The 23,662-nt window shown below is 36.3% G+C and overlaps 1 protein-coding gene across 11 annotated transcripts in view; it reads left to right on the forward strand.

Annotated features, from left to right (window-relative positions):
- The window catches only part of PROM1 (prominin 1), a 67,529-nt gene that overhangs the window by 31,814 nt on the left and 12,053 nt on the right, over positions 1–23,662 (forward strand). For 4 of the 11 annotated variants that reach the window (XM_042807869.1, XM_042807863.1, XM_032984427.2 and 1 more), the window contains 17 exons: positions 2,650–2,770; positions 5,529–5,592; positions 8,054–8,143; positions 9,443–9,660; positions 10,066–10,140; positions 11,361–11,424; positions 12,026–12,034; positions 13,234–13,393; positions 15,399–15,551; positions 16,398–16,521; positions 16,919–17,022; positions 17,432–17,516; positions 18,844–18,990; positions 19,262–19,333; positions 21,575–21,667; positions 22,398–22,424; positions 22,795–22,848. In XM_042807869.1, the coding sequence (XP_042663803.1) occupies positions 2,650–2,770; positions 5,529–5,592; positions 8,054–8,143; positions 9,443–9,660; positions 10,066–10,140; positions 11,361–11,424; positions 12,026–12,034; positions 13,234–13,393; positions 15,399–15,551; positions 16,398–16,521; positions 16,919–17,022; positions 17,432–17,516; positions 18,844–18,990; positions 19,262–19,333; positions 21,575–21,667; positions 22,398–22,424; positions 22,795–22,848 (1,660 nt within the window). The remainder of the gene's footprint in view (positions 1–2,649; positions 2,771–5,528; positions 5,593–8,053; positions 8,144–9,442; positions 9,661–10,065; positions 10,141–11,360; positions 11,425–12,025; positions 12,035–13,233; positions 13,394–15,398; positions 15,552–16,397; positions 16,522–16,918; positions 17,023–17,431; positions 17,517–18,843; positions 18,991–19,261; positions 19,334–21,574; positions 21,668–22,397; positions 22,425–22,794; positions 22,849–23,662) is intronic. The other 7 variants (XM_042807872.1, XM_042807870.1, XM_042807871.1 and 4 more) reach the window with 5 other exon arrangements.

Genomic DNA, 23,662 nt, shown 5'->3' on the forward strand with positions numbered 1-23,662 from the left:
TTCCATATGTAAATCAGTTCAGGGTTTAGATTTTGTGACTTGGAATTTTTTTCAAGCATAGCTAAAGGAAAAGTTTGGGTTCCCCCCTGCAAATGGATTAGTAACTTTTATATTGGTCTCTGAAACCTGACAAGAAATTGAGTATGAAATACCTAATCCCTGAAGAGATTGTTTAAACGGTTCTCTAATCAGTTATAGCCACAGGCATGTCCTTTTTATCCCCGCTTTATAACTGTATTCTTGTAGCCACTTATTGAATGTTGCTTCAAGGCTCAGTTACATAATAAATAGATTTTTCCTCTCTCATGGTGTGTGTTTGTTTAGTTACATTCAGAATGTAGCTGCAATTGTTCCGAGTACCTTGTCTGCTTAAAGCATCTCTGCTATCTTGTTTCCTCCCACTCCTTCCATTTAGGAGATGGAAGAAAAATGATCATGCTCAAGTCTTACAAAGTACTGTTTTGTTAGCTTCCAATTGACCTTTCTTCTCTGTGAGCATAACACTGAAAGGACATAAAAACACTGGTTGTCCAGAGAACAAGGAGGATGTTATAAACTTGGAACCTTGGAGTGATATACAAATGTTAACTTCTCCTGATAGCTCAAGATAGTTTGTCTTCTGGGTAAAAAAAAAAAAAAAACCAGCCAACCAACCAAAACAAAACAAAAAGACATTTTAAAAAACCCAATTAACACTACTATAGAGTGAAAAGAAATAATATATTGCATGTGTCCACAATTAAACTGCTTCTGTTTATGTTGAAAGTTACTCAGTTTCTTGTCATTTATGCATTCTGAGTTCTCATTCCACAGATGATAGCTGATGATAACAGCTGCTTGAGTGTTGGTCATAGTGGAAATAAAACTATGCCATTTGCTGTTAGTTAAATAACTAGCAAGATAAATGTTGGTGTCCCTTTGTTCATTAGTGACTTCTGAGAAGGTAGGTAGTAGCCAGTTTCGAATACACAGATGTGAAATTTTGGGTAGAGAAGCAACTTCTGTATGTCAAACTGTCATCCTGTTCTGAATATTTTTGGATATTGAGAAAAATGTTAGTGAAGAAATCCTGAAAATTCTCTGAAATCAGAATTTTCCTACTGAGAATATTTGTCAGAGCAGCAAAAATTCTTGTAGTTGAGACCAGTTTTACTGGGAGAACGAGCCTTCACATTGTTTGGTAAAGCTAAAATAGGAAAAGTGAAATAAAGATGGAAGATTTGGTTTTGGATTGCTGGTAAGAGATCAGGGTATTTCCTCCTGTCTTGCCAGGATATGCAAATCATGTTATTTTAGGTACCTACATGCTCTCCAACATCTCATTTCTCATTTATGTGACTGTATTATGGCTTCCTTTGAACATACATTCTTTGGAGCAAGAATTATACTTACCATATCTATTTTGCCGCATTGGGAGCCTGGTAGGTGTTTTCTCTAAGTCTTATTTGGAAGTATTAGTATTTAGATCTTCTTAATACCCCAACTTGGGAGGTTTGACAGTCTGGGAGGAGTACAGTACCATTTGTGTCAGTGACTCCCTTCTGTCCATAACAGCCTTCCAGTGTACCGCCTCTAGTATTGAGCTGCTGTAGTACAATGTGAAGTAAGAGACTGAGCAAATGTGCCATCCAGGAGTGGCCTGTAATGCACCTGACTGGAGCCTCTAGGCAATGTTTGTCCTTCAGGGATGTGTCATGCCTGTGTGGAGTGGATCTGTGCTGTGGAAAGTTAGTGCTTGACCCATCAAGTGGGTTTGTAGTCAGCCTGCTTTTGAAGCTATTGCCAATCCAGTGGCTACTCTTGATGGTTTTGGTGCTTGTCTGAAGGGTTAGCTGTTGTGAATGTGAGATGTTTAAAAACATGAAGTTATCCTTCTGTTTAAGTCTATTTTACACCTAAACTAAACAAAAAAACTAAGGATCATGTATGCTAACAGAGCTTTTGAGGCCTCTCATGGGACTTTTAGTTGCCTTTTTATTTCCTGTTTGTGCAGATCTGCCATGCTGTAATTAGAATTTTACAGTGCAGAATGATCAAATAAAAAATAAACAGCAGTGCTGACTGGAAGTCTAGCTTACTTGCCACCTTTTGTTTTAGTATCAGGAAATGCTTATATATTATTTTAGCATTAATAGGGACTGTTTGTATGCTTTTAAAAGGTCTATGTAATTATGTAAATAAATCAGACCATATGAGTAAATGTTGCTGAAGTTTTCAAATGTAAATTTTCCTTTTCACAGTTACCTTATGAACATTTGCTTGTAGCTGTGTCAACGTTATTAATGCTTGTAAAAGAGCCTAACATTTCTAAGTCTCATACAGTTTACCTAGGCTATACACATTTTCTGACGCTATCAGTGCAAATGGATAAGCAGCTATATGTTAGTAACTTCTGAAGACTTTGGAATAACATAGCTTTTTCCTTTTTTTTGAATTAGTAGTACAATAACAGTCCTTATGGCTAATTTCTCTGCTCTGCCTCATGGTGCTTGTGAAAACTTGTAATAAGAAAAAAAAAAGTATAAATTTATGGAGATACTTATTTTGATAATGTTGACTTTTTTTTTTCTGTAATTTTTTGGTTCTGCTTTATATTAGAATGGGCATTTACAGTAATAAAGAAATATCTATTATCTGTATTTTTTGTAGTGTTGGAGTGCTCTGTGCATATGCTGCCAACCAGCATTTAACTAACCAAGTCCAAGGAGCAAAGAAACTGGTTAACAGTAATTTTAAAGATCTGAAAATTTTCCTTAACGACACTCCAGCGGTAAAGAATTCTTTCTTTATGGGGAATGGGGGTGGGAGGGAAGAGGTATAAGTAAGAAGTCTTTCAGAAAGTAATTCTTTATTTGGTATAAATTACATCTGGTATTTTATTTTTTCTTTGTGTATCAGTCTCATGAAGTAGAATAAATGATGAAAGGTAAGACATCTTCACACAACAGTAAATGTTTGGGAGTTACCCTTGATGGCTCAGCATTCTCTGAGCAACTTTTGAGCTGTACTCCTGGAGTATGCAGCAATGATGCTTGTAGGCCCATTTCTTCCTACTTGCACTAGTATAGAAGATCTAGCAGAAGGTGAATCACTTGGAAAAATATGGTTTTAAAAGGAATACATATTCAAAAAAGATACTACATGAAACATAGATTCCTGGTTGCTCTTTCCTATTTCCTTGTATTTTGGACTTATTTGTGATCTGGGACGGAGATACAGTAACTGTTTTTCCAGAAGTATTTTTGACTGTTTTTTTTCTTCAAACCAGTGTCATACAGTGCCATACTGAACAGGAAAGATTCTCTCCTTTCTGCTTTCAAACCTTCCATAAAGAATTGAAATTTGTACATGGGAAGGTTTACAAGTCTTCCTTATTAGCATTCCCATGTACAAATTTCAATTCTTTATGGATTAGGAGGAAAAATAGTCCAACAGTCCTATTACCCTGTCTTTCATTAATTTTAATTAATTAAATTTAATTAATTTTTGTTACTTCCATGTGACTGATAAATGAGAAACAGGGAATTCACACAATTATGTGGGATCCACAAGTGTAGTAGCATCCCAGTCACAGTAACTCTGGGCTGTTTTTCTGCTGAAAAAAACAGTTATGAGAACAGGAGATGTCCAGGGGATGCCATTAGTTTCCATATGTGGAGTTGTTCCCTATAGAATTACTTGTTTGCACATGGTGGTGTGACAGTCCAGGGATGGAGGTATATGGAAGGAAGTGGAAGTCATGACAACAATCTCTGTCTTGAAACAGAGTGCCTTTCATCAAGTTTGGAGCTGACTGGAGGCACAGAAGGGTGTAATCCAGTTGCATCAGAAACCAGTAGACTCTCCTTTACAGCACACTGAGTTCCGACACTAGGAGAAGTTGCAGTAGAAAATCTGTTACGTAAAAGTAACTATCTTAATAGAGGAGAAAAAAAAATAGACACTTCTAAAACGTTAATAAAAACACCTGAATTCATGAATTTAAATGTCAGGACTTGAACACTTGTGCTAGGGGTTCCTCAAAGTCTCACATAGGTAGCAGGTTTTCAGTCTCTATGCAGGATTATTAATTTTTCTTTTTTAGACTTGATGACAGTGATGCAGCCATCAGATATACCTTTTAAAGTAATTTTGTCAGACAAGGTTCAGGAGTAATATGTATGCGCACACATTTGTAAGAATTTCTTGAAGATAGAAGGACTTCACCTTCTTGAAAAAGTCATAAACTCCAACTAGTTGGCTATAAAGCTCTGACATCCTAACATGTCCTTGACTCATCAGTTTGAGCTGTACAGCATGTAAGAGGATTTGTAAAAAGAAGTCACATGTTAAGAGTTCATGTCATAGAAGATTTGCAGACTGTGAGCATTGAACGATAACACTATTAGTCATACAGAATCGCCTTTTGTCTGTGACATTGCTGGAGACAGTGCAAAACCTGTAGCCCTGCAAAATTTTATTCCTTAGGTTAGCCTAGGAAGACAAAAGAAAGAAATAAAAAAGAATATACCTACAGCCTTCTTGGTAGGAAACTCATTTTATTTTCTCCTTTTTTAGAAAAAGGAGGTCTGCCTCATACTTTGTCATTTAATTACATCCACTGCTATATGATTGATAGGGTGGTTTTTTGTCTGTCATTTTTTAATTTTCTTTTTTTTTTCTCTTTTTTTTTTTTTTTCTGTACTCTATGAAAGAGTTTGAGATTGCAAGCCAGATACGCTTTGGTACACATTTGAGTCACATTTAAAATTGGAAACCCATTTGTCAAGTGTGCTAACTTTTACATTACATTAACTCAATTGTGGTAGGATTTGTAAAGCGGTATTTTAAACATACAAACATCCATAAAGGTTATTTAATGTCTTTTCAAAATCGGTATAGTAAGATTTCTACTTGGAATGGTTCTTTGATAGCCTTTTGTCCAAACCCAGGATCTGGTGATAACTAAGTTGCAGTTTTATATTGTTACAGTTTCTTAGTAGAGCTCAGATTGTGATTGGGCCAAATCCAGATGGGAGTAAGGAGAACCATTTGCATTAAGAGAGAGCAGCCACCTCCTTTCCACAGGAGGAGCTCTGAGAGGCTCCCCAGATACAAGCCAGTCTGGTTGGTGAATTGCTTCAAAATTACCACCCCGTCACCTTGACACATGCCTCTCCGTGAAGTAGGAACTAATGCCACTAGAAAGTGGCACTAGAAAGAGATGAAGACATGCAAAACCTTATTGGCCTGACTGACTTGAAGCCTTTGTAAGACCACCGTTCCTGCTACTTAATGCTTTTAAGCTGGATCATTTACTCCAGAGATGTTCCAATTAAGTAGATTTCCCAGTTAAACACATCTTTAATTATGTGTAGTTCTGCCAAGCAAGGTTTTAAAATACTCTGTTAACTGAAAACAGTAGATCATCAGGATTTTGGGGGTTTGCACAAATATTTTGATTGTTTCGAAGTGACAGTTTGACTCGTTATTTAAATGCATTACTTTTTCCAATTGTTTTAATAGTTGTTTTTACATCTTCTTTTCAGCAAATTGACTACTTGGTGAGCCAGTACAACACAACTAAGGATAAAGCACTCTCTGAACTAAATAGTAAGTACTTTGATTTAAAAGGCGAGGGGTGGGTTAACAATGTGTGTATTTAAAGACTTCAATAAGATGATGTAAATAGCTCATAATGCAAAGTGAAATTTTTTTAATGAGAATGTGGTTTCCAAGCAGAAGTGCTGTTCTCTGTGGTATATGAGACTAAACCCCAAAATTCTTTTCACATAGAATGTCTCAGAGCTGATATAATGCATATTATTTCCTGAAATAAACGTATTTTATTAAATTGTTTATACAATAAGTCAGGCTAATATTTTATTTTCCTTTTATAGTTCAGTAACCACTAATACTTAAAACTTTTTTAGAATATTATTCCTCAGTTTTTAACTGTGGAGACAAATGTCAAGGAACAGAACTGCTAGCTGTTTTGGTGATTCTAGTGAGTGAGAGCGCTCCGTATTTGTTTTTGTTGTTATACCTTTGTCCTCTACTCAGGTAGAGATGAGGTATGAGCTTGTCTTTTTTCTAAAGCTGCTTAACGTATTTGCCATTTCAGAATGAGCAGTAGAAGAGCAGGAGATAAAACTTGAAATACAGCTGCTGCACTTTCCCCTTCAGCAGTTACAGTACAAGGTGTCACCTTTTAACGTTCTCAGTAAATAGAAACAACCAAACCACTGATGTTTTGGGGGGTTTTGTGTTTTTTTTTTTTTTTTTTTTTTTTCTTTCTTTCTTTCTTTGTTTTTTGTCTTTCTGGGGTTTTTTGTTTGTTTGTTTTCTTTGGGTTTTTGTTTGTTTTTGGTTTTTTCAATTTAATCATCACTTTCCAAAACTGATTATAGAAAGAGACAGCCATATTCAGTGCAGATTAGAATTCAAGATGCACTATTAGCAGGTGTTAATAAATGTGTACAGGTCTGCATTTCAAACTGGAGTGAAATACAGAAATACCAAAACCAGTTTTAAACAGGATTGTTGCTGGGATCAAACTATGCAACTATGGCAGTGTGCCACTTACCATAAATTGACTTCTTATGCCCAGAATCTATGCCTCTGTCTAGGTTTAAATGAATTTTAAAGGTAGTTTTCAATGCAATCAGCTTGGCATACTCTTGGCGTCAATGTGTCTTGTCTATATGAGGCTACTACTGCACATGGTATGTCCTTGTGAAAGTAGTAGTAGCAGTAGTTGAGTAGTCTTCCTACTTAATTTCTAGTCAGGAACATTCAGGTCTAAAAAAATGTATGTCGTCTTTAAGTCTATAATAATAATAAATTTATATCTGCATTTCAGGTACTACCTTGTAGCTTCCCAGGTACTCCAAACTGAAATTTCAAATTAAATATTTATTTGCTCTCAATGCTGATTTAATATGTTAGTTAACAGGAACCTAGCTGGATCTGTGATGAGAGTGATCATCAATAAATAAAGATAGCTTTTATTTTCTTGAAATAACAGAATTGAATGTGTGACACCTACTGACAAAAGGATTTAATTATAAAGGAATCAACAGTAACATAAACCTCAAGAGAAGTACAGACGAGTTCAGTTTGCCCACCCTAATGAATTGCTGAAAAGTGTTTTCTGCCTGATAAAAATTCTCATCCCAAGCCAGACATGACAATGCTGACAGTAATGGATGCTTCTGTACCATGCAGTATTCCCATCTCATCAAGAACAAAAAACTCAAATAGCTGTTTACCGTGATCTGAAAACGAAGGGGACCCAGCGACTACCTAAGGATATGTTACATTAAGATGCTTCTCCAAACTCTGCTCGGTGTTTGTCTCCTTGCTGAACTAAGCTTCATTTCTGTTTGTGGGCAGTGAGACAGGAGGGTTTGGAGGTGGGGTAGCAAGGGGTGGGCTTGAAGCCAGCACTGTGAGCATCACTGCTGAATGCACTGCGTGAGGGACAGGGACTGGAAACACGTGTTTAACATGCTTAACGGATTTCCGAGGAGATGGCTGGCAGGTCTGGGTTGTGGGTAACCTTGACGTTACTGGATACGTGAGGAACAGAAGGAAGAAAAAGAATCCATTTTCTAGTTTCTCTGGAAAATAAGAAAACATAGTGTGTAGTGAGAGAGTATGCCACAAAATTCCTGTCTAGATGTTTGACCTCTTTAAGATACATTGTGGAAAAAAATCTGTTTCTGAAAAAGTAGTAAATGCAATGAAGTATCTATTTTTGGAGTTTATTAAAATGTTAATGTATCTTTACCTATATGGTCAAGTACTAGTGAGTATTTTCTGCCATATTTTGATTTACTGCTTTCATTTATAGGCCTATAGCTCACTAAAGGAGAGCTGTGTTCATGCGTTATCTTGTCACTAAGTTCTGACTTTCAGGCCTTAGAGAAATTCTAATAATATAGCTATATTTTATTAGTTAAGAGTCTGACAGCACCTATGTTAAGAGGTAGTTTAAATTGAACTAGTGTTTAATGTTTTGTTTTTCTTTTTTTCTTTTTTTTTTTTTTTTTTTAATCTCACCATACTACAGATGTTGGACCTGTGCTTGGAAGTAGAGTTCAAGAAGAGCTGGGAAAAGAAGTACGTCCCGCACTTGATGCAGCTCTAACAATAGCAGGAGGTAAAGATGTACATGTTGTTGTATTAATGTTCTGTTGCCATGGTAAGACAGGCGTCATCTTTCTAGTGCACAGCATGGGATGTCTTTATGCAGTACCATGATTCAACTTCACATTTTTCTACACGCCTTGATGTTTCTTTTAGACTGAGGGTTCAGATATTTTAAGATTTATAAATATATTTACAAACTGAATCAAGATTTATGTGCTACCGTTGATACCTAGATTCGGCAGTCATTGAAGAGAGGTGAAATCTGAATTCCCTTCTGCCAGTTGTTGTCCCTTTCCACTAAACGTAAGGGAGACTAGGAAAAGAGTGCTTTAAGAGCTGTCCATAGGTCTTTACAGGCTACTCTTTGACAGGTCAGGGAATGAACAAACAATGGCCTTGTCCTCTACACTGTCAAGCTTATTAAGGGAGTGCTAACCATCATTTCTCCATTGCATCTTTGAGTTTAGCATTGCTCATGCTTAGTTCTGTCTCCCGTTAAAGAAAATAATCCTTCATTATTTTTTCTATTTAAGGCTTTTTTTTTTTTAGGAGTTAGGTACAATTTATAGAGCAAAGGGAGAATCATCCATGAACTTGAGTTCCATTTTACCCATGAATTCTTTCTCATTCACTTGCCATTCTCCTTTTTTGCTTTATTTCTCTTATTTGTCTTGAAGTCAAAGTGGAAAGGGCTATCAAAGGTAAAAAATGGTAAAACTCTGTGTTGTGTGAAGTGCACTTTATTTTTGTAACTTGTGCATTTTTAGTTGTATCTGTGTGTTTTTTTGTCTACTAAACACCTGTTCAGTGGTTGAGGTTTTTTTGTTTGTTTGGTGTGATTGGGATGAAAATGAAAGCCAGACTGTGTTGAACACTTATTAAAGCTTGGCTGATGCAACATGATCTCTTTCCCTTTCATCTTGTAGCTGCGTATTTTGTGAGTTGGATTATAAACAAAATGCTGAAAATACTGTTTTGTGGATGTGGGCTTCCTTTTAATTTCTAATGACCAAGTGTTAAAGTTCTTTACGGAAACCCCTGAGTAAGAAGAGGTAGGGACATGGATAGAATTTCAATAAAAGTAGCCTGAGCACATTCATTTGTTTGTAGGAAAACATAAATGATATATTTTTATGTTTAATAAATATGTATTCTGTGCTAAAGGATTTTTCTGGGAGGGAGGCAGGGTTATTTAAATCAGTATTGTTAGGAATATCATAGCATTTACACATGTGCACTTTCTCTTCGTATCTGTATGTATAGACTAGTTTCTAACTAAAGTTTTTTTTAAAACTTCACACCCTTACAGCCATCAGAGAAACAAAGGAAGCACTGGAAAATGTGAGTGTATCTGTAGAAGTTTTACAGGAGGGAACAGAAAGGCTTCATGCAAACTTGACAGATGTTAAAATGCATCTTAGCAACACACTCAGTGATTCTGCATGCTCTGCATCTCAGGCTGCTTCAACTTGCAATATCATCAGGAATTCATTAAATCAACTGAACATCAATGCTAATTTTAGTGGGGTAAGAATATTTTTCAGATTCTTACAGTGTGATTGTCTTGAATAAGCCCAGTAGTATCTCTGCAACTTAATGGCTTGGTGTGTGCTGTCACCTGTGAGATGAGTGACCTTCCCTTATTCTGTGTTGCTAGGTAATTTCAGTCACTCTTTTAATCTTCTGTGTAGAAGAGGACAAAATGTGTGTCAAGCAGCTGTGTTAAAGTGCTGCTCTGGGCAGTAACCTGCCCTCCCAAAAATGCTGAGGTTAAGCTTTGGTTTTGTACAGCAAAGTTTTCAGGAATGTCCTAGAAAGATTCTGCTACAAAATGTCTTCCTAGTTTCTTTACCGTCTCCTACCTTTGAAATATTTAGTAAATTAGCAAAACTATTACTTTGATGTGACTCAAGAAAGCTTTTTGCTTCCTAGTTGCCAGGAGTGAGCTCACAGCTTGCAAAGGTCAATGATGTCCTCAAAATAGACCTTTCTACTCTGGTTCAAAAGGTATGTTTCTTGTCAAGCTCGTAAGCTGTTAATGAACTAGGTTACTTGCGTATCACTTGTTTTCCTTTGTTTTTTTCAAGCAAAATTCTCTTGTTCCCACCTCATGCTGCGTCATGGTGTATCTCTCTCCTTATTCCATTGTTTGGCCAAGATTTAAAATTTGAAAGTATGAATGTAGTGCTTTATATCCCCCCCAGGATACTACAGATCAAAAATGTATTGCTAATTGTCTGCTTGAAAGAACAGTCCTTAAAAAACAAAGGCAGAAACATGGATCTACCGTCTATATTTTTTGGTTCAAACTAAAGAAGAAAAGATCCACAGCCTCCTAATTAGTTGCACTGTATTCCAGCTATTTTGAAATACATCTTTCAAAATCTGTATGTGCATATTTTATATTAAATCTGGTGCAATGGACCTACTATAATTAGTATTTTTGCAAGACTATCTACAAAACACCATGGTTTTCACCTAGAAAAAAATGGCTTAGTTTGGGCAGTTTAAAGATCTAGCAATCTGAAAATGTTTGCTAGGAATAGCAGGCACTTCCTGAACCCAAAGGTCGTGAGTAGGGGGCTTAGGCCCCCCGCCTGCTTTTGCAGTGACCAGGCCTGCAGGGAGTTAAGACTTCAAACATCCCCTGCAGCGGCTTCTCCTTTCTGTCCGGGTGAGCCACTGAGCTTGGTCCCTGTGGTTTGCACTCTTTCTTTCCCCTTCTCACTGAAGAAAGCATTATAGTGTCTTTAGAGGCAGTTGGATTTATGCATTTCATGTTAAGAAGGCAAAGACTTACAGAGGAGGTGTTTGACTGGTAACTCCTTCCACTTTGTGAGGCTTCCTATGTGTGTTCTAAGTTTTATATGAGATAGATCTGACAGGCAACAGTACTATAAAGTGTGAGATATTTGTGACTGATACATGGATATTTAAATTTAGATGGTGGTGTGTGTTTGTTTTTTTTTTTTTGTTTTGGTTTGGGTTTTGTTTTTTGTTTTTTTTTTTTCTTTTCAAGGAATATCCTGGAGAGCAAACTGAATCTGAAATATTCTTGAGTTCTTATTTTGCTTTGACTTTTCCTGAGGTGCAGTGTTAAATGTATTTTTTGTAGTATTACCATGTGCATTTTAGAATGTGTGTGCTTTTGCTCCCTGTATAAAGGGGAAAAAAATGCAAGTAATTTGGCAATGAGAAACGTATAATTTTTCAATTTTTATTCTTAGGGTTATGCAGCATTTAATGATACCCCAGACTTAGTGGTGAATCAAACCAGAAACATTTTATCAGGTGAGGACAAACTATCTTTTCACTTTGATTGTTTAATGATGTTTTTACATCACTGATATTTTTATTTTTTTCTATTGATAATATATTTCCTGGGCTAAATTTCATGAAAAATGGAAATTTAAAACTTTTTTTTTATTTGGTGCCATAAATAAAATATAGAAAGCAACTGTGTCTTAATGAGTACCCAAAATTAAATCTAAGAATAGACCATATGGTATTTTATGAAGTTTTATTTGTTAGGCTTTTTATTGATCAAATAATGAGAAATCTTGGGGTCCCAAATGCACACTGACACTTAATTTGGTTGAAAAGCTAATTTTCCTTGACCCATGTATCTACGATGTATTTAGGAGTGTGTTAAAAAACCTGAACCTGCCTGCTGCTGTATTAAAATGTAGTGGATGGTAAAGGGGAGGTAAAAATATGCCTTAAGGATAATTTAATATCTGTCTTAATTATTTTGTTAGTTGGACTTCACACTGTTACTATTTGACAGTACCTGGATACTTGACATTTGGATAAAATGTAGTATAGTGTATGTATACTAATCTGTTTTAATTTTTGTTCTTGCATTGTGGACCTGTTCTGCATATATAAACAGCTGTTCCTTGTAAGTTTTTCGTTTTCTTTTTGGTGTTTTTTTTTTTTTTTTTTTTTTGTTTTTTTTTTTTTTTTGCTTCCCAGGCAAAATGAAACACAGTATTTATACAAGCATAGACTACTGTGTGAACTTGCCTAAAACGAGCCAGTTTTCTAAAACTGATATAATGCTTTTTGTTAGAAAATCTAATGCAGATTTACTCATTTTTGGTATCTGCTGATATGCATAAAAACAGACAAGCCATCTTAATTTATCCAATTATAAACTGTTGGGGTTTTGTTTTTATAAAAACTGAGTTTGAGTTACAAAGCAAATAAAAAAATAGGTTTACTATAAAAATACTGCATTTATTTGTAAACTTTGAAAAGAAGAGTGTTTTGGTACCTTGTTGAATTTAGAAGAGTAAACATCAAAACAAACAGCCAAAAACTTGTTTGAGAAAGAGGGAGGTGTTGCCTACTACCAAATAGCAACCTATACTTACACATCCTGCTGTTTCAAGTATGTTCAAAGTTGAAAGAAGGGGAAGAGTAAACAGAAACTGCATTTTACAAATATACACTATTTAGATACACAAAGACATGATTAATTCACTTATGTATATTGTCTGTCTAAGCTGTAAGTATAGGGTAGCATGTTCATTCATAATTTGAGGAAAAAAATGTCTTAATAAAACATTATCTCAAGTGTGTTGCTAACTCATTGGAATGAATTTATTTAAATAATCTTTTTAAATAAGATTTAGAATAACTAGTATAGATTCTTAATACAGTCAGTCTTAATTTCCTTCACAGTGTTGTATCCCAAAGGATAGAGTTTAAATAGATTTTGATCTTCTCCTTCATAAATTTAGTGGCTAATTGTTTTGCTCAGTGTTACCATTTGCAATATTGCATGAAAAGCAAGATTTAAGCTGGCTAGATAAAAAGTGACACATTCATTATGACGAAAGGAAAGAGGGAACTCTGGCTCGACATCTACATCTTTCATCATTAAACTGAATGCTAAAAATAAAGTGTGTGTTTTAAAATGCCATTGTGTTACTTTGAAACTAAATGTTTGTGTTGCCTGCTTGGCTCTTCCTCATGCCTGTCTTCATGGCTTGCTTGTTACATGTGGCAAATGGCTTAATAGCATTTTGTAATGCATACATGGCATGTAGATTTCTTCTATGAAACTGTAACAGTGCAATATGTTTATTCTTTTAGATATCAAAAACGTGCTGGAATCCATTGGTTCAAATATCACTACCTTCACAAAAACACTGCCTGTTCATAAAATTTTATCAGATTTGACGATATCTCTAACACAGACTGAAGAATATATTCGAGACTATTTTCCAGTAGTGGAGCAGTATGATTTCTACAGGTATGTACAGGAAATAAGGCAGGAGTCAAGTGCTACCTGTTGGTAATACTTGTAATATTACAATGTTCTGTAAAGGCAGTGAAAACTATTAATGATGAACACAGTGGAACAAAGACACTGTAAGGCAATTGTTTGTTACTGGCATTTTGGCAAAAGCCAAAACTGCAGCTAATGAAGAACGAGGTGCTGTCCCACTACAGAGCAAGAAGTAGTTTCTACTCTGTAAGCCTTCAGGTCTTTTTCAGGAAGGATAGACGTAGGTAGATACCGAAGATGTAATGCATAAAGGGATGGATTTTTTCTAAGTGACTTTTTATTTAGGGCTCGTTTTTGTTGAGTTGCAGGTAGGCTGTGAGAGCACAGGACTGGAGAGGCCTTGAAGCCAATCTCTTTTTATTGTACCCTTTCTACCACAGAGGAGGAGTAGCAGGGATTCTGCTTCACGCCTTTGTAAATCTTTGCACGCTCATGCTTATTCCTACTGGTGTAGTACTTGTCCTTGTGAATGCACGGGTTGATTGTACCTTGAGAAAAACATATTCTTCCTGCCTGAGACTTGTATGACTACTGTAATTGAGTAATAATCTCATATTTTGAAGCATAAAGCTTTGAATTTCATACCATTTAACTTTGTCCAGATTTAGTCATTTCAATCCTCAAAGTCCTCAAGTTCTCCCTGCGTTTTGATATGTCAATCCTATATGATTCTATAATTGATAATTACTTCTATCTTTGTGTCATAACCAGTTTCACTGCTACAGAATGTGTGTTGATGGCTTTAATGCAATGTTAAATAAAATTGAGCAGGAGTCTGAACTTTAAGAACTTACATATAACCTTACCTTTAGCCCATTCCCTATTTCTCAGTTTTTGTTGTGAGCCTTAATTTGACAAATTTGTCAATACTTTCTTTGAAGCTCAGACTGCATTTAACCAAATGAATATGTTGCTTCATTCTGCTACAGTATGCATCTTGTATTTAGATTAAAAAAAAAATGGAGAAACAGATCTCATCTACGTGGCACTTAAATACACATTCTTGTCAAACCTAACATACCTCAAGTATGAATGAAACCAACAAACCTGTAGTTGTCCAAATTATTTTCCATCCATCCCTTTCTTAATTGCAGGTGCATTATTTGTAGTTCATAATAAGTATTCTTTTACGAATGTGCCTGTCAGCATTAATAGTTTTCTTTCTCTTTATTGGCTGTGTATAATCATTATGATACTCCTTTTTCTGATATTTTGGGTTTGTGCTTTCTCTCTACCAAAGGTACAGGGAGAAGAAAAAGGAACTTAAGAAATATAAGCTGGGAGAAGTGATGACAAAAGGGTAGAGGAAGAGCAGAGGAATTTGGGAGAAAGTGAAAGGCTAGAATGAGATATAAAATGTGTGAATAAATGAATGTGCTCCAAATAGATGGGCAGATAGAACTGTTAGATGATTTAATAAAAATGAAAGTTCAGTTCCTATCCAAGATCTTTCTCCTGATCACGTTCTATTAACAGCTCCATACATTGAAAGCATTCCAGCACAGACACACAAAGTCTAGGTTTTAATAGCCTTAAATACAGTTATTTACAACTACAAGCATAACAATGTGTGCAGAAAGTAATAAGCCTTACAGTAAGAGCAGTTATGTACTTCATGACCAATGGACAGTCCACATTCATAAATTTCTCCATGGCTTCTTGTATAAATTACTGTTTGAGTATCTTGCTCTACTGGGTGCGCTTTGACACTTCAGAACAGTCCACCTGCAGTAACGGGGGTTGGCAACACCTTGTTCCTGGGGTGTTTGTTCCTCAGCCCTTCAGTAGCAGCTGTCTGTAATCCAACAGTGATTACGTTCTGGCCCAAAATACATGCTGGTGTAGGAAAAGCATCTGTTGCTCAAGCAGAACTATGAGTTGGGAGGATAGTATTGCTTGATGTGTTCTGTAAGTCTCCAGCGTTTTCTTTGCATGCTAATAACCCAGCATTCTGGCTTTTATTCCTCAGGTGGCTGGGTTGTCTCATTCTGTGCTGCATGGTGGTCCTGATTCTGATCTTTTACTATCTTGGATTGCTATGTGGCACCTGTGGTTATGATAAACATGCTTCTCCAACAACCAGAGGCTGCATCTCCAACACTGGAGGAAACTTTCTTATGGCGTAAGTTTCACCTATTTGTGAAAAATAAAATAAAGGTACCTGTAGGCGGTTGTTTTTATTGAGATTTTTTTTTTTTTTGAAGGACATAGTATGAAAATAATTTGTTTTGTTATCTATGTATATGTGCTGGGAAAAAAGAAAAAGTACAAAAATAAATATTGATCTCATGTACTTCCATGGAAGGACTTGGGGATTTTGGGTTGCTCTTCCATTGAGGATCGTAGTTGAAGGATAAAATCTCTGAATCTACAGTTTTGAGTTGAGAGCTGTAGATAATGGATTTCTGTGTAAACCCATTTGGAAATTGCAAAAACTGGGAACAGATAGTTGAAAATATAAAGGGCATTCATAGCTTTTTAGCACACTTGAGCATTTGCTTGACAGAAAAAAAAGCTATGTGGGGAGACAAACACTTGACTTTCTCAGAGCACTTTAGGAGGTTTGGGGTTGCTCTTAAAAGTTCCCAATAGTGGTTTAGTGTCATTTCTGCTGGATGCAAGAGAAGACTGCATCTGAACTCTGTCTAAAACTCTTTTGAGAGCGCAAGGCTAGAGAGTTGAATTTAAAAAAGAAAAGTGTATGCTTTTGTGGCTCTTAAATTTGACTCTTACAAGAGTTTGCATGCCCAATGCAAATGAGAACATTTTAGATATACTTTAGCTGATGACTGCAGAAGTAAAACATGTTTCAGAGGGCCAGAACGTATTTGGAAAACAGAAGTATTTCAACCATATACCAGTTTTCATGTCTTTGATATAGCTACTAACTGTTGGCTTCACTGTTGTCCCAAGTATTTATACTTTGTTCTTAAAAAGCAAAAACTTACTCAGCTTTTTTTTTTTTCAGTGGTGTTGGATTCAGTTTTCTTTTCTCCTGGGTGCTGATGATTGTAGTGGTGCTCACTTTTGTCACAGGCGGAAATGTAGAAAAACTGGTCTGTGAGCCCTTTGAAGATAAAACTTTATTCAAGGTGATGTTATTTAAGTTATTAAACAGTGAATAGAATCCTCATGGGTCCTAATGGCTTTGTCAGTTATGTATTACATTTTTATTTTTTATGGGACACTTCAAGTGAGTTTGGATCGGGTTTTACTTTCCCCTTACACAGACATTGAACCTTTCTGGGTTTAATTTGCTTTGCAGTATAAATACTGCATGCCTCTTCCTTTGGAGATAAATTTTTCTGTGATTCAGCATTTCTTGGTGACATGGAGCTTTAATATTCACTTTCTGCACCAGAGAGGTTGAATTCCCTGTTTTCCCTGTATTTCCATTAGTGGGTGGTAAGCTTAGATATGGGGATATATCAAAAGATCATGAACTGAAAACTCAGAATTATAGTAACATTACTGAATTTTGTCTTCTAGGTTTTGGATACTCCATACTTACTAAACCAAGACTGGAAAAACTATCTCTCTGGCATCCTGTTTAAAAATCCAGATATTAACTTGACTTTTGAAAAAGTGTACAGGTATTAAAGTTATGACCAAGATTTAATTCAATTTATACATAATGTTTTTGCAGTGTGTTTCATATTTTCAGCACAGGCAAAAATTGCACATCTTCCAGAAGACATTCTAATTTTCTAGTGAATCACTAGCAAAAGCAATTTTCTCCTATATATGAATTATTAGAGGTAGTCTTAGCACAATATTGTATATCAATACTAGTTGAGCTTTTTGATAAAGTATTTTGCATCTTTAGGACCTGCAGAAATTATTAGTTACTTGATTTCTTATAGATTTAGCTTAAAATACAGCCAGAACTTTTTCTTTTAAAGGGCTGATTTTCGTAGACTATGAAAAAATTGTTAATCATTCTCTTAACACTTGGTCCTCAGGGTGGTATTTAGGCTGATGTATGTATTTTTATTTTTATAGTGATTGCAAGGAAAACAAAGGAATTTATACTTCCCTTCACCTAGAACACCTGTTCAATATCAATGAATTTCTAAATATTAGTACGGTAAGTAAAGAAAATACGAGTGATTATTTTTGAAGGCTGGAGAGGTATTTGCTCTTAAACACAGTCTAGTATGTCTGAGTTTTGTAGATTTTGTTTTTTATATACAGTAGGTCCTGCAAGGAGGCAAGAACTGTCCAAGCTAATTTGAAAGAAAGAGATCTGTTTATAAATAAGACGTTCTTTACCAGTCTCGGTGGCCCATGGAAGGTTTTCTGATATGCTTGTTTTATGGGTGCTGATAGTAGTGTTGTTTTTAATTTTGAAACTTGCATAGAAGGTTCGAATCTAGCATCTTCCAAAGGCTGCCTACTGTGTTTAATGAGAGTTTTGCTCTTTATATAAAAGGCCTTTCTTGATGTGTTCTCTTCTGATTCCAGTCAGATTTATGTTTTTGTTGATCCAGGCTATGATATTCGGTGCTCCTAAGAACGATTCTGATTTTGGTGGGAAGGGGTTGGGATAAAATAAAAGCTTTTCAGTTAAATTGTAATAATACATGACCGCATTAATTTTGGGGTTGCCTAGAATACTTATCTTCCTTACAGCAACCCCTAGGGGATCCGTGCTCCATTCTGCCAGGCATGGTGCCTACACTTACTATATACAGTCCCTGCCCCAAATAACATACAACTAAATGAACAGGGAAGATTCACCAAGAGAGAAAATTTGAGTGTCTGCAACTGGCTAATGGTGGAGGTTGGAAAGGAGGTCAGGTTTCCAGACGACTCATCTACTGTCCTGCACAGGGTGCAGAAGTAGTAATATTTTAGGTTTGGTTGCAGTGCAGGAAGATTGCAGGTAACAATGAGGAAGTCATCTATAGACATCACTGAACATATTTAGAGGATTCTTATCCAGTCCTGTTGCCAATACAGCAGTGTCTGTCCTGGCCACAGCTGAGATACTGATTTTCTAGGTTTCCTTGATTAGGGCCAGGGGTAGAACTTAAAATTTTTAAGGATAACATTTCCTGGAGGGGAAAGAGAATTCTGTTTTATCTTAGCCTCCTCTTAAGAGGGACTAACTATTCAGAGAAGCCTGCTTAAAATGCAATGGAAGGAAAGTAATTCATTGGTATGAAGGATGCATAGGTAGGTTAGAACATGACATGTCTAGACTGTGGATACTACAGGGAAGGAAAGAACATTACCTGGTGTGTTCTATTGAAGTTAATTAGATTAAGTTGATGCAAACAAAAATCAATGTGTGCTTCTTCATGGAAGTAGTAAATCAGCAAAAGCAAGATGCTTTTGGCAGGGTGGTGTGCTATAGAAGAATATGCACTGGGTGCAAACTACTACTGTGCTTTATTTTGCTTCCCTCCCAGTATACAGAAGATGTAGCACTTAAAATTGAACATATTCAGATAGACCTCAGCAAAATCATTCTGCTGGATGAAATTGGGAAGGAGAATCTTCTGAATTTCAGCTCTTCAGGAATAGAAGGGATAAACTTTGCAGCATATTTGACAGAGGTGAGTGTAGTAAACTAAAGACATAAGTGGACAAAGCATAAAATGAAATATTTGTTTAACACTGGGCAAAACAGAGAAAAATCTGCTTTTGTGTGAAAGGGTGTGTTTTGAAGAATGACAAAACTTGGAGCAAAATCACTCCAGAAGTTAAGGTCAATAAACATTTAAAGAAATAATGGGTAGACAAAGTAGGTGTGGTTAAGTGCAAGCAGTCTGTATATGCAATAAGAACATACTCTTTTCTTTCCCTACTGTTCACATCTTGTTTCAGATCAATAAAAGTGTTACCAAGGTTGATCTTCTATCATTTGCTAATGACTTAGAAGCAAGAGCAGACCAGCTGGTAAGTTTAAATCACTAATACAGTAATGCATAAAACATATTGTTTATATGTTATGTAAGTATAAATACATAGCCAAGTATTTAGACTTCCTGTGGGAGGATTGTTGTACTTCAGACACTTATATACATGATGCATTGTCATGTAAGGAAAAATTTGCAAGAACAATGTTGCCTATGAGCTGTATTTTAAATATTGATAGTTACTGATTTTTTTTATATGCTAACTGTTGTACAGTTTCTGCCTTGGAAGTATAATTTATTGAATTCTACTGTTTGCTTAAGAAATGAGGGGAATACTCTGAGTATTTCCTGTTACGCTGCCTACATTTCAGGGTCCCAGTTGGAAGAAAAAATCGGTTAGATCATGGTGGAAGAGATGATAGGAATTAATTTTCTTCCAGTTAGCAAGGAGAAGATTTTGCGATTAGCAATAAAATTAATACTGTGGTGGCTCATGAGGGCTTTAATGAGAACTGGGGCTCTATTGTGGAGGGAGAATGCACAAAAGAGATCCTGTCTGCTCTGAAGGGCTTTTTGAATGCAGACACATGGACAATGATCAGAGAGTGTAGCTACAATGTTGCCCACAAATGAATCTGCAGAATGACACAGCTGTGTTAACAGATAGTGAATTCTCAGTTGATATGTTTGTTTGGATGTCAAGGTCACTTTAGTTTTTTCAAAATGAGAGTCATAGTTTGGACATTATATGGGACACTGGCCAGGGCAGATCCCTGCATTGCCATGTAGGAGAAAGTTATGCTGTATACGTACTACAGTCACTTGGTTCACTAAGGGGCACAGACAACAGAGACAGACCGTGGTGCTTGGAATTTATCAGGTATCCATCCCTGTTCCAGGGAGAGGAGGGCACCAGTAGAGGTTCCTGGTGTGTTTACTCCAGCTTTTTGCATACTTTAATCACACCTGTTGCATTTATTTTCTTTCTGCCACATGTATACTCATGTTAAGGTTAGGCTGCTCGTGATTTTTTTGTATTGTAGTTAGCATCCTCCCCAACCACCACAGGTGAGCCATACATTTACTCATGTAGGTTGTCCGCTAACGTGGACAGATATCAGTAGCTTTGGCCACACTTCACTTCTATTTTTTCAATTTATACTGTGCCATTTGTAAGGTTATACAGATGGGGAGTTTCTGCAGTTGTTTTGGGGCTGTTTTCTAAGTGAAAGCTGAGATTCTTCAAACACGTGACATAGAATTACGATTACATAGAATTGCCTCTGAGATGTCTCTTCAAAGGTATATGCTACAAAGCTCTGTAAAGGAAAATATATTGTGATGGTAGACTGGGGTTTTGTTCCTTTTTGTAATAGAATCTAAAGGAAGCGTTAGGATTGAGAATAGATCAAACAGAGTAATTTCTTCAGATAAAATAAAAAGAAAAATACAATAATAAATGTATTTGCTGTCATAGTGTACATTTTTATTTCTTCCTATTGATGCTATTTAGTGTAATATATGAAATGTAAAAAAACCAAACAAACAAAAAACCCACACAAAACCCACAATATGATGTATTACAAAAGTTAGATTGTTTCAAAACTGATAGTGGTTTCCAAACATATTTCATAATCCCACTTTGTTATTAGTGATAGCTCTTAAAGTTTACAAGAACGGTCAATTAAAAAATAAAGTAAAAACTTCTGGAATTAATTAACTTTGGGTGCATAGTTTGCGTTTACTGGCAACTTACACAAAATTGAATGTATGTTTTTACACTGGAAGGACCAAATGGAATAAAACTTGCATCAAACCAAGGGATCAAGGTATGGAGGAGGGAGCAATGCCACCCACAGTGTTGTTGGGTAGGTGGATTCAGCTTGTCAGTACAGGAGATGAAGCATCCTGAAGCGGCTCAGTGAGTGCAGCTGACTGCTTACATGAACACTTCACAGGAAGCAAACACATCTTTGAGCATTGAGGTCTACCATAATTACACTTCCAAAACAGTTAGGAGTGTGTATGCAGGGAGCCAAGTGGTTTTGCCACCAAAAGGAAATATAAGCAGCATAATATAGCTATTTTGGTTGCTGGGGTTTGAATTATTGACATGGTGATTTTTCCCCTCCTTGTATTGAGGAATCCAATTTGCTATATCCTGTTGTTAGTATCAGCTGTTCTGTAGTGGATGAGTATGACGTGCAACTTTAATTGTTTTTTGCTTTGTTGGAAAGCATTGAGACTACTGAACAATTCTGCATAATTGAATTTTTTGCAGCCAAAAGGAGCACTGGGAAATGCCTTAAAAGGACACGCAAATAACATTCGAATGATTCATAACCAGCAAGTCGTTCCACTAGAGCAAGCTATGGTAAAATACTAAAGTAATATTAAAACATTTATAGAAAATATGAATCTATAAATCTCTTACATGCAGTTTAAAAAGCTGGACTTTTGCTGTTATATAAGTACAGATCGCATTTGCATTGTGTCACTGAACAGTAATCTGGTTAAAGTATGTGTTTAATAGTTTTCCTGCTTACAATACTATTACTTTATAAGACTGTCTAAAATCATGACCTTTTTCTTAACCGTTTTCTTTTATCTATATGTGATTATATAGGAATAAAAGAGGAAGTAGGGGAGAACTTTACAAAATTCTAACCCTAAATCACTCATTTTCTTTTTTGCTTACCATTTGTCTTCAGTAATAAAAGTAGTTATCACTTTTACACTTTATTTCTTGGATTTAGCAATCATGTAATAATATTGGAATTGGAAAATTTGGACGGTACTATTTAGAGCCAAAGAAAAATCTTTTTTATTGATGCTGTAGAAGATGTGAAAGGGCTGCTTCTGCCTGATTTTGCCAGGCACTGATTTATATAGGATTACGCTGTGAATCTCATACATGCTAAGTGTTGCTTTATGCTCTCCATAACATGAAGACTTCTAGTTTATCCTAACATCTGATACAGTATTTCTGCCCCTATCAAAGCTCTCTTATAGAAAAGCATTGTCTTCTGTTCCACTCTGATTCTATGCTGTTCTTTCCTAATTAACCTCCTAATTATTCTTATCTTTTTCCTTTTACAAAACTGACTGTCAAGAAATATGTTAAAGCTAGGGTAAGTGCTTTTTCCTTTTTGAAATTGCACAGTATAGAATTCTCTGAGCACTTGGTTCTGATTTTAACTGTTCTCTCTTCCCTCCAAATAAACCACACTCAGTTTATTGCTACTAACTTCAGTTAAATCTGAAGTCTTCCAGTACACAATTCATAACTACTTAGTGCTGTCGGTGAAATACTGATTCAACAATTAAAACCACAATATATTAGTTTTAATACAACTGTTGTTACTATATATACTGTGATATGTTGTGTTAGAAACAAAATAATCTATAGAAGATCAAAGCATGCATATAATGTTAAAACAGTTGGGCTCTTACCTGCAGCAATGACTCGAATCTTTTCCTTCCCCCCCCTCTTTTCTGTAGAGCACTTTAAATCAGAGCATTAGGTTGCTGAAGAGGACATCATCTGAACTTACGGTAAGCTTTTCTTTCTGGCAACAGTGTCATGTCCTGCTCAGACAAGGGAGACAAGTGACTTAAATTCATAAGTCCCCAATAGAGTGGACAACGGTGAAACAAATCTCAAAGTCCACGCACAGACATTTATTAATTTCCCTCAATGTACTGATTGCATACATGATAATTGGCTAAGTAGATAACAAGTTATGACAAGCAATATAGTGTGTGTTGCATTACTTAATTACTCAATCCTGTATTTAAAAAGGGAAAAGGGGGAAAAGAAAACGAGAGAGAGTATAGAGATCACCAGTCCAGGGTCGTGCGTTGGTCCCATCCAAGTTGGACAGGGACGCCTCCGTCTTGCTTCCTTGCTTCTTTCTATCTATTGCTTGCTTGCTTTCACTCCTCACCCCCTGCCTCAATTTATACACATTTTCCTTGGGTCCATCCCCTACGTTGACCCACATAGCTATGTATCACGTGTATGCGGAGGGGTAAGGTGCTTCACGGGATGATATAATTAGCATGATCTTGTTAATCTTCATTAGCATTTTCAGGGGCCTCAGCTTTAATATGCATTTCATGGATAATGAAGCAAAGGTCATTCACTGGACAGACGGCCCTTGAAACTTTGCAAGAAGCAGCAGAGCAGAGCCGTCCCTGCCTCCACAGGGCCCCCTCCCCCAGCTGCACCCTGGGCTATTCGAGCAGCCTTATCAGCTCCAGCCTCCACGTTATTCACCCCGTGACTATAGTTCCATTACTTGTGAGTGTTTGAGGCATTCCTCAGCTTGGAGGGCATCTGCTCCCCCCCATCCCTTATCTCTTTCTC

Source organism: Tyto alba, unplaced genomic scaffold (assembly GCF_018691265.1).
Source record: "Tyto alba isolate M040663 unplaced genomic scaffold, T.alba_DEE_v4.0 Super-Scaffold_6, whole genome shotgun sequence".
NCBI classification, from domain to species: domain Eukaryota; kingdom Metazoa; phylum Chordata; class Aves; order Strigiformes; family Tytonidae; genus Tyto; species Tyto alba.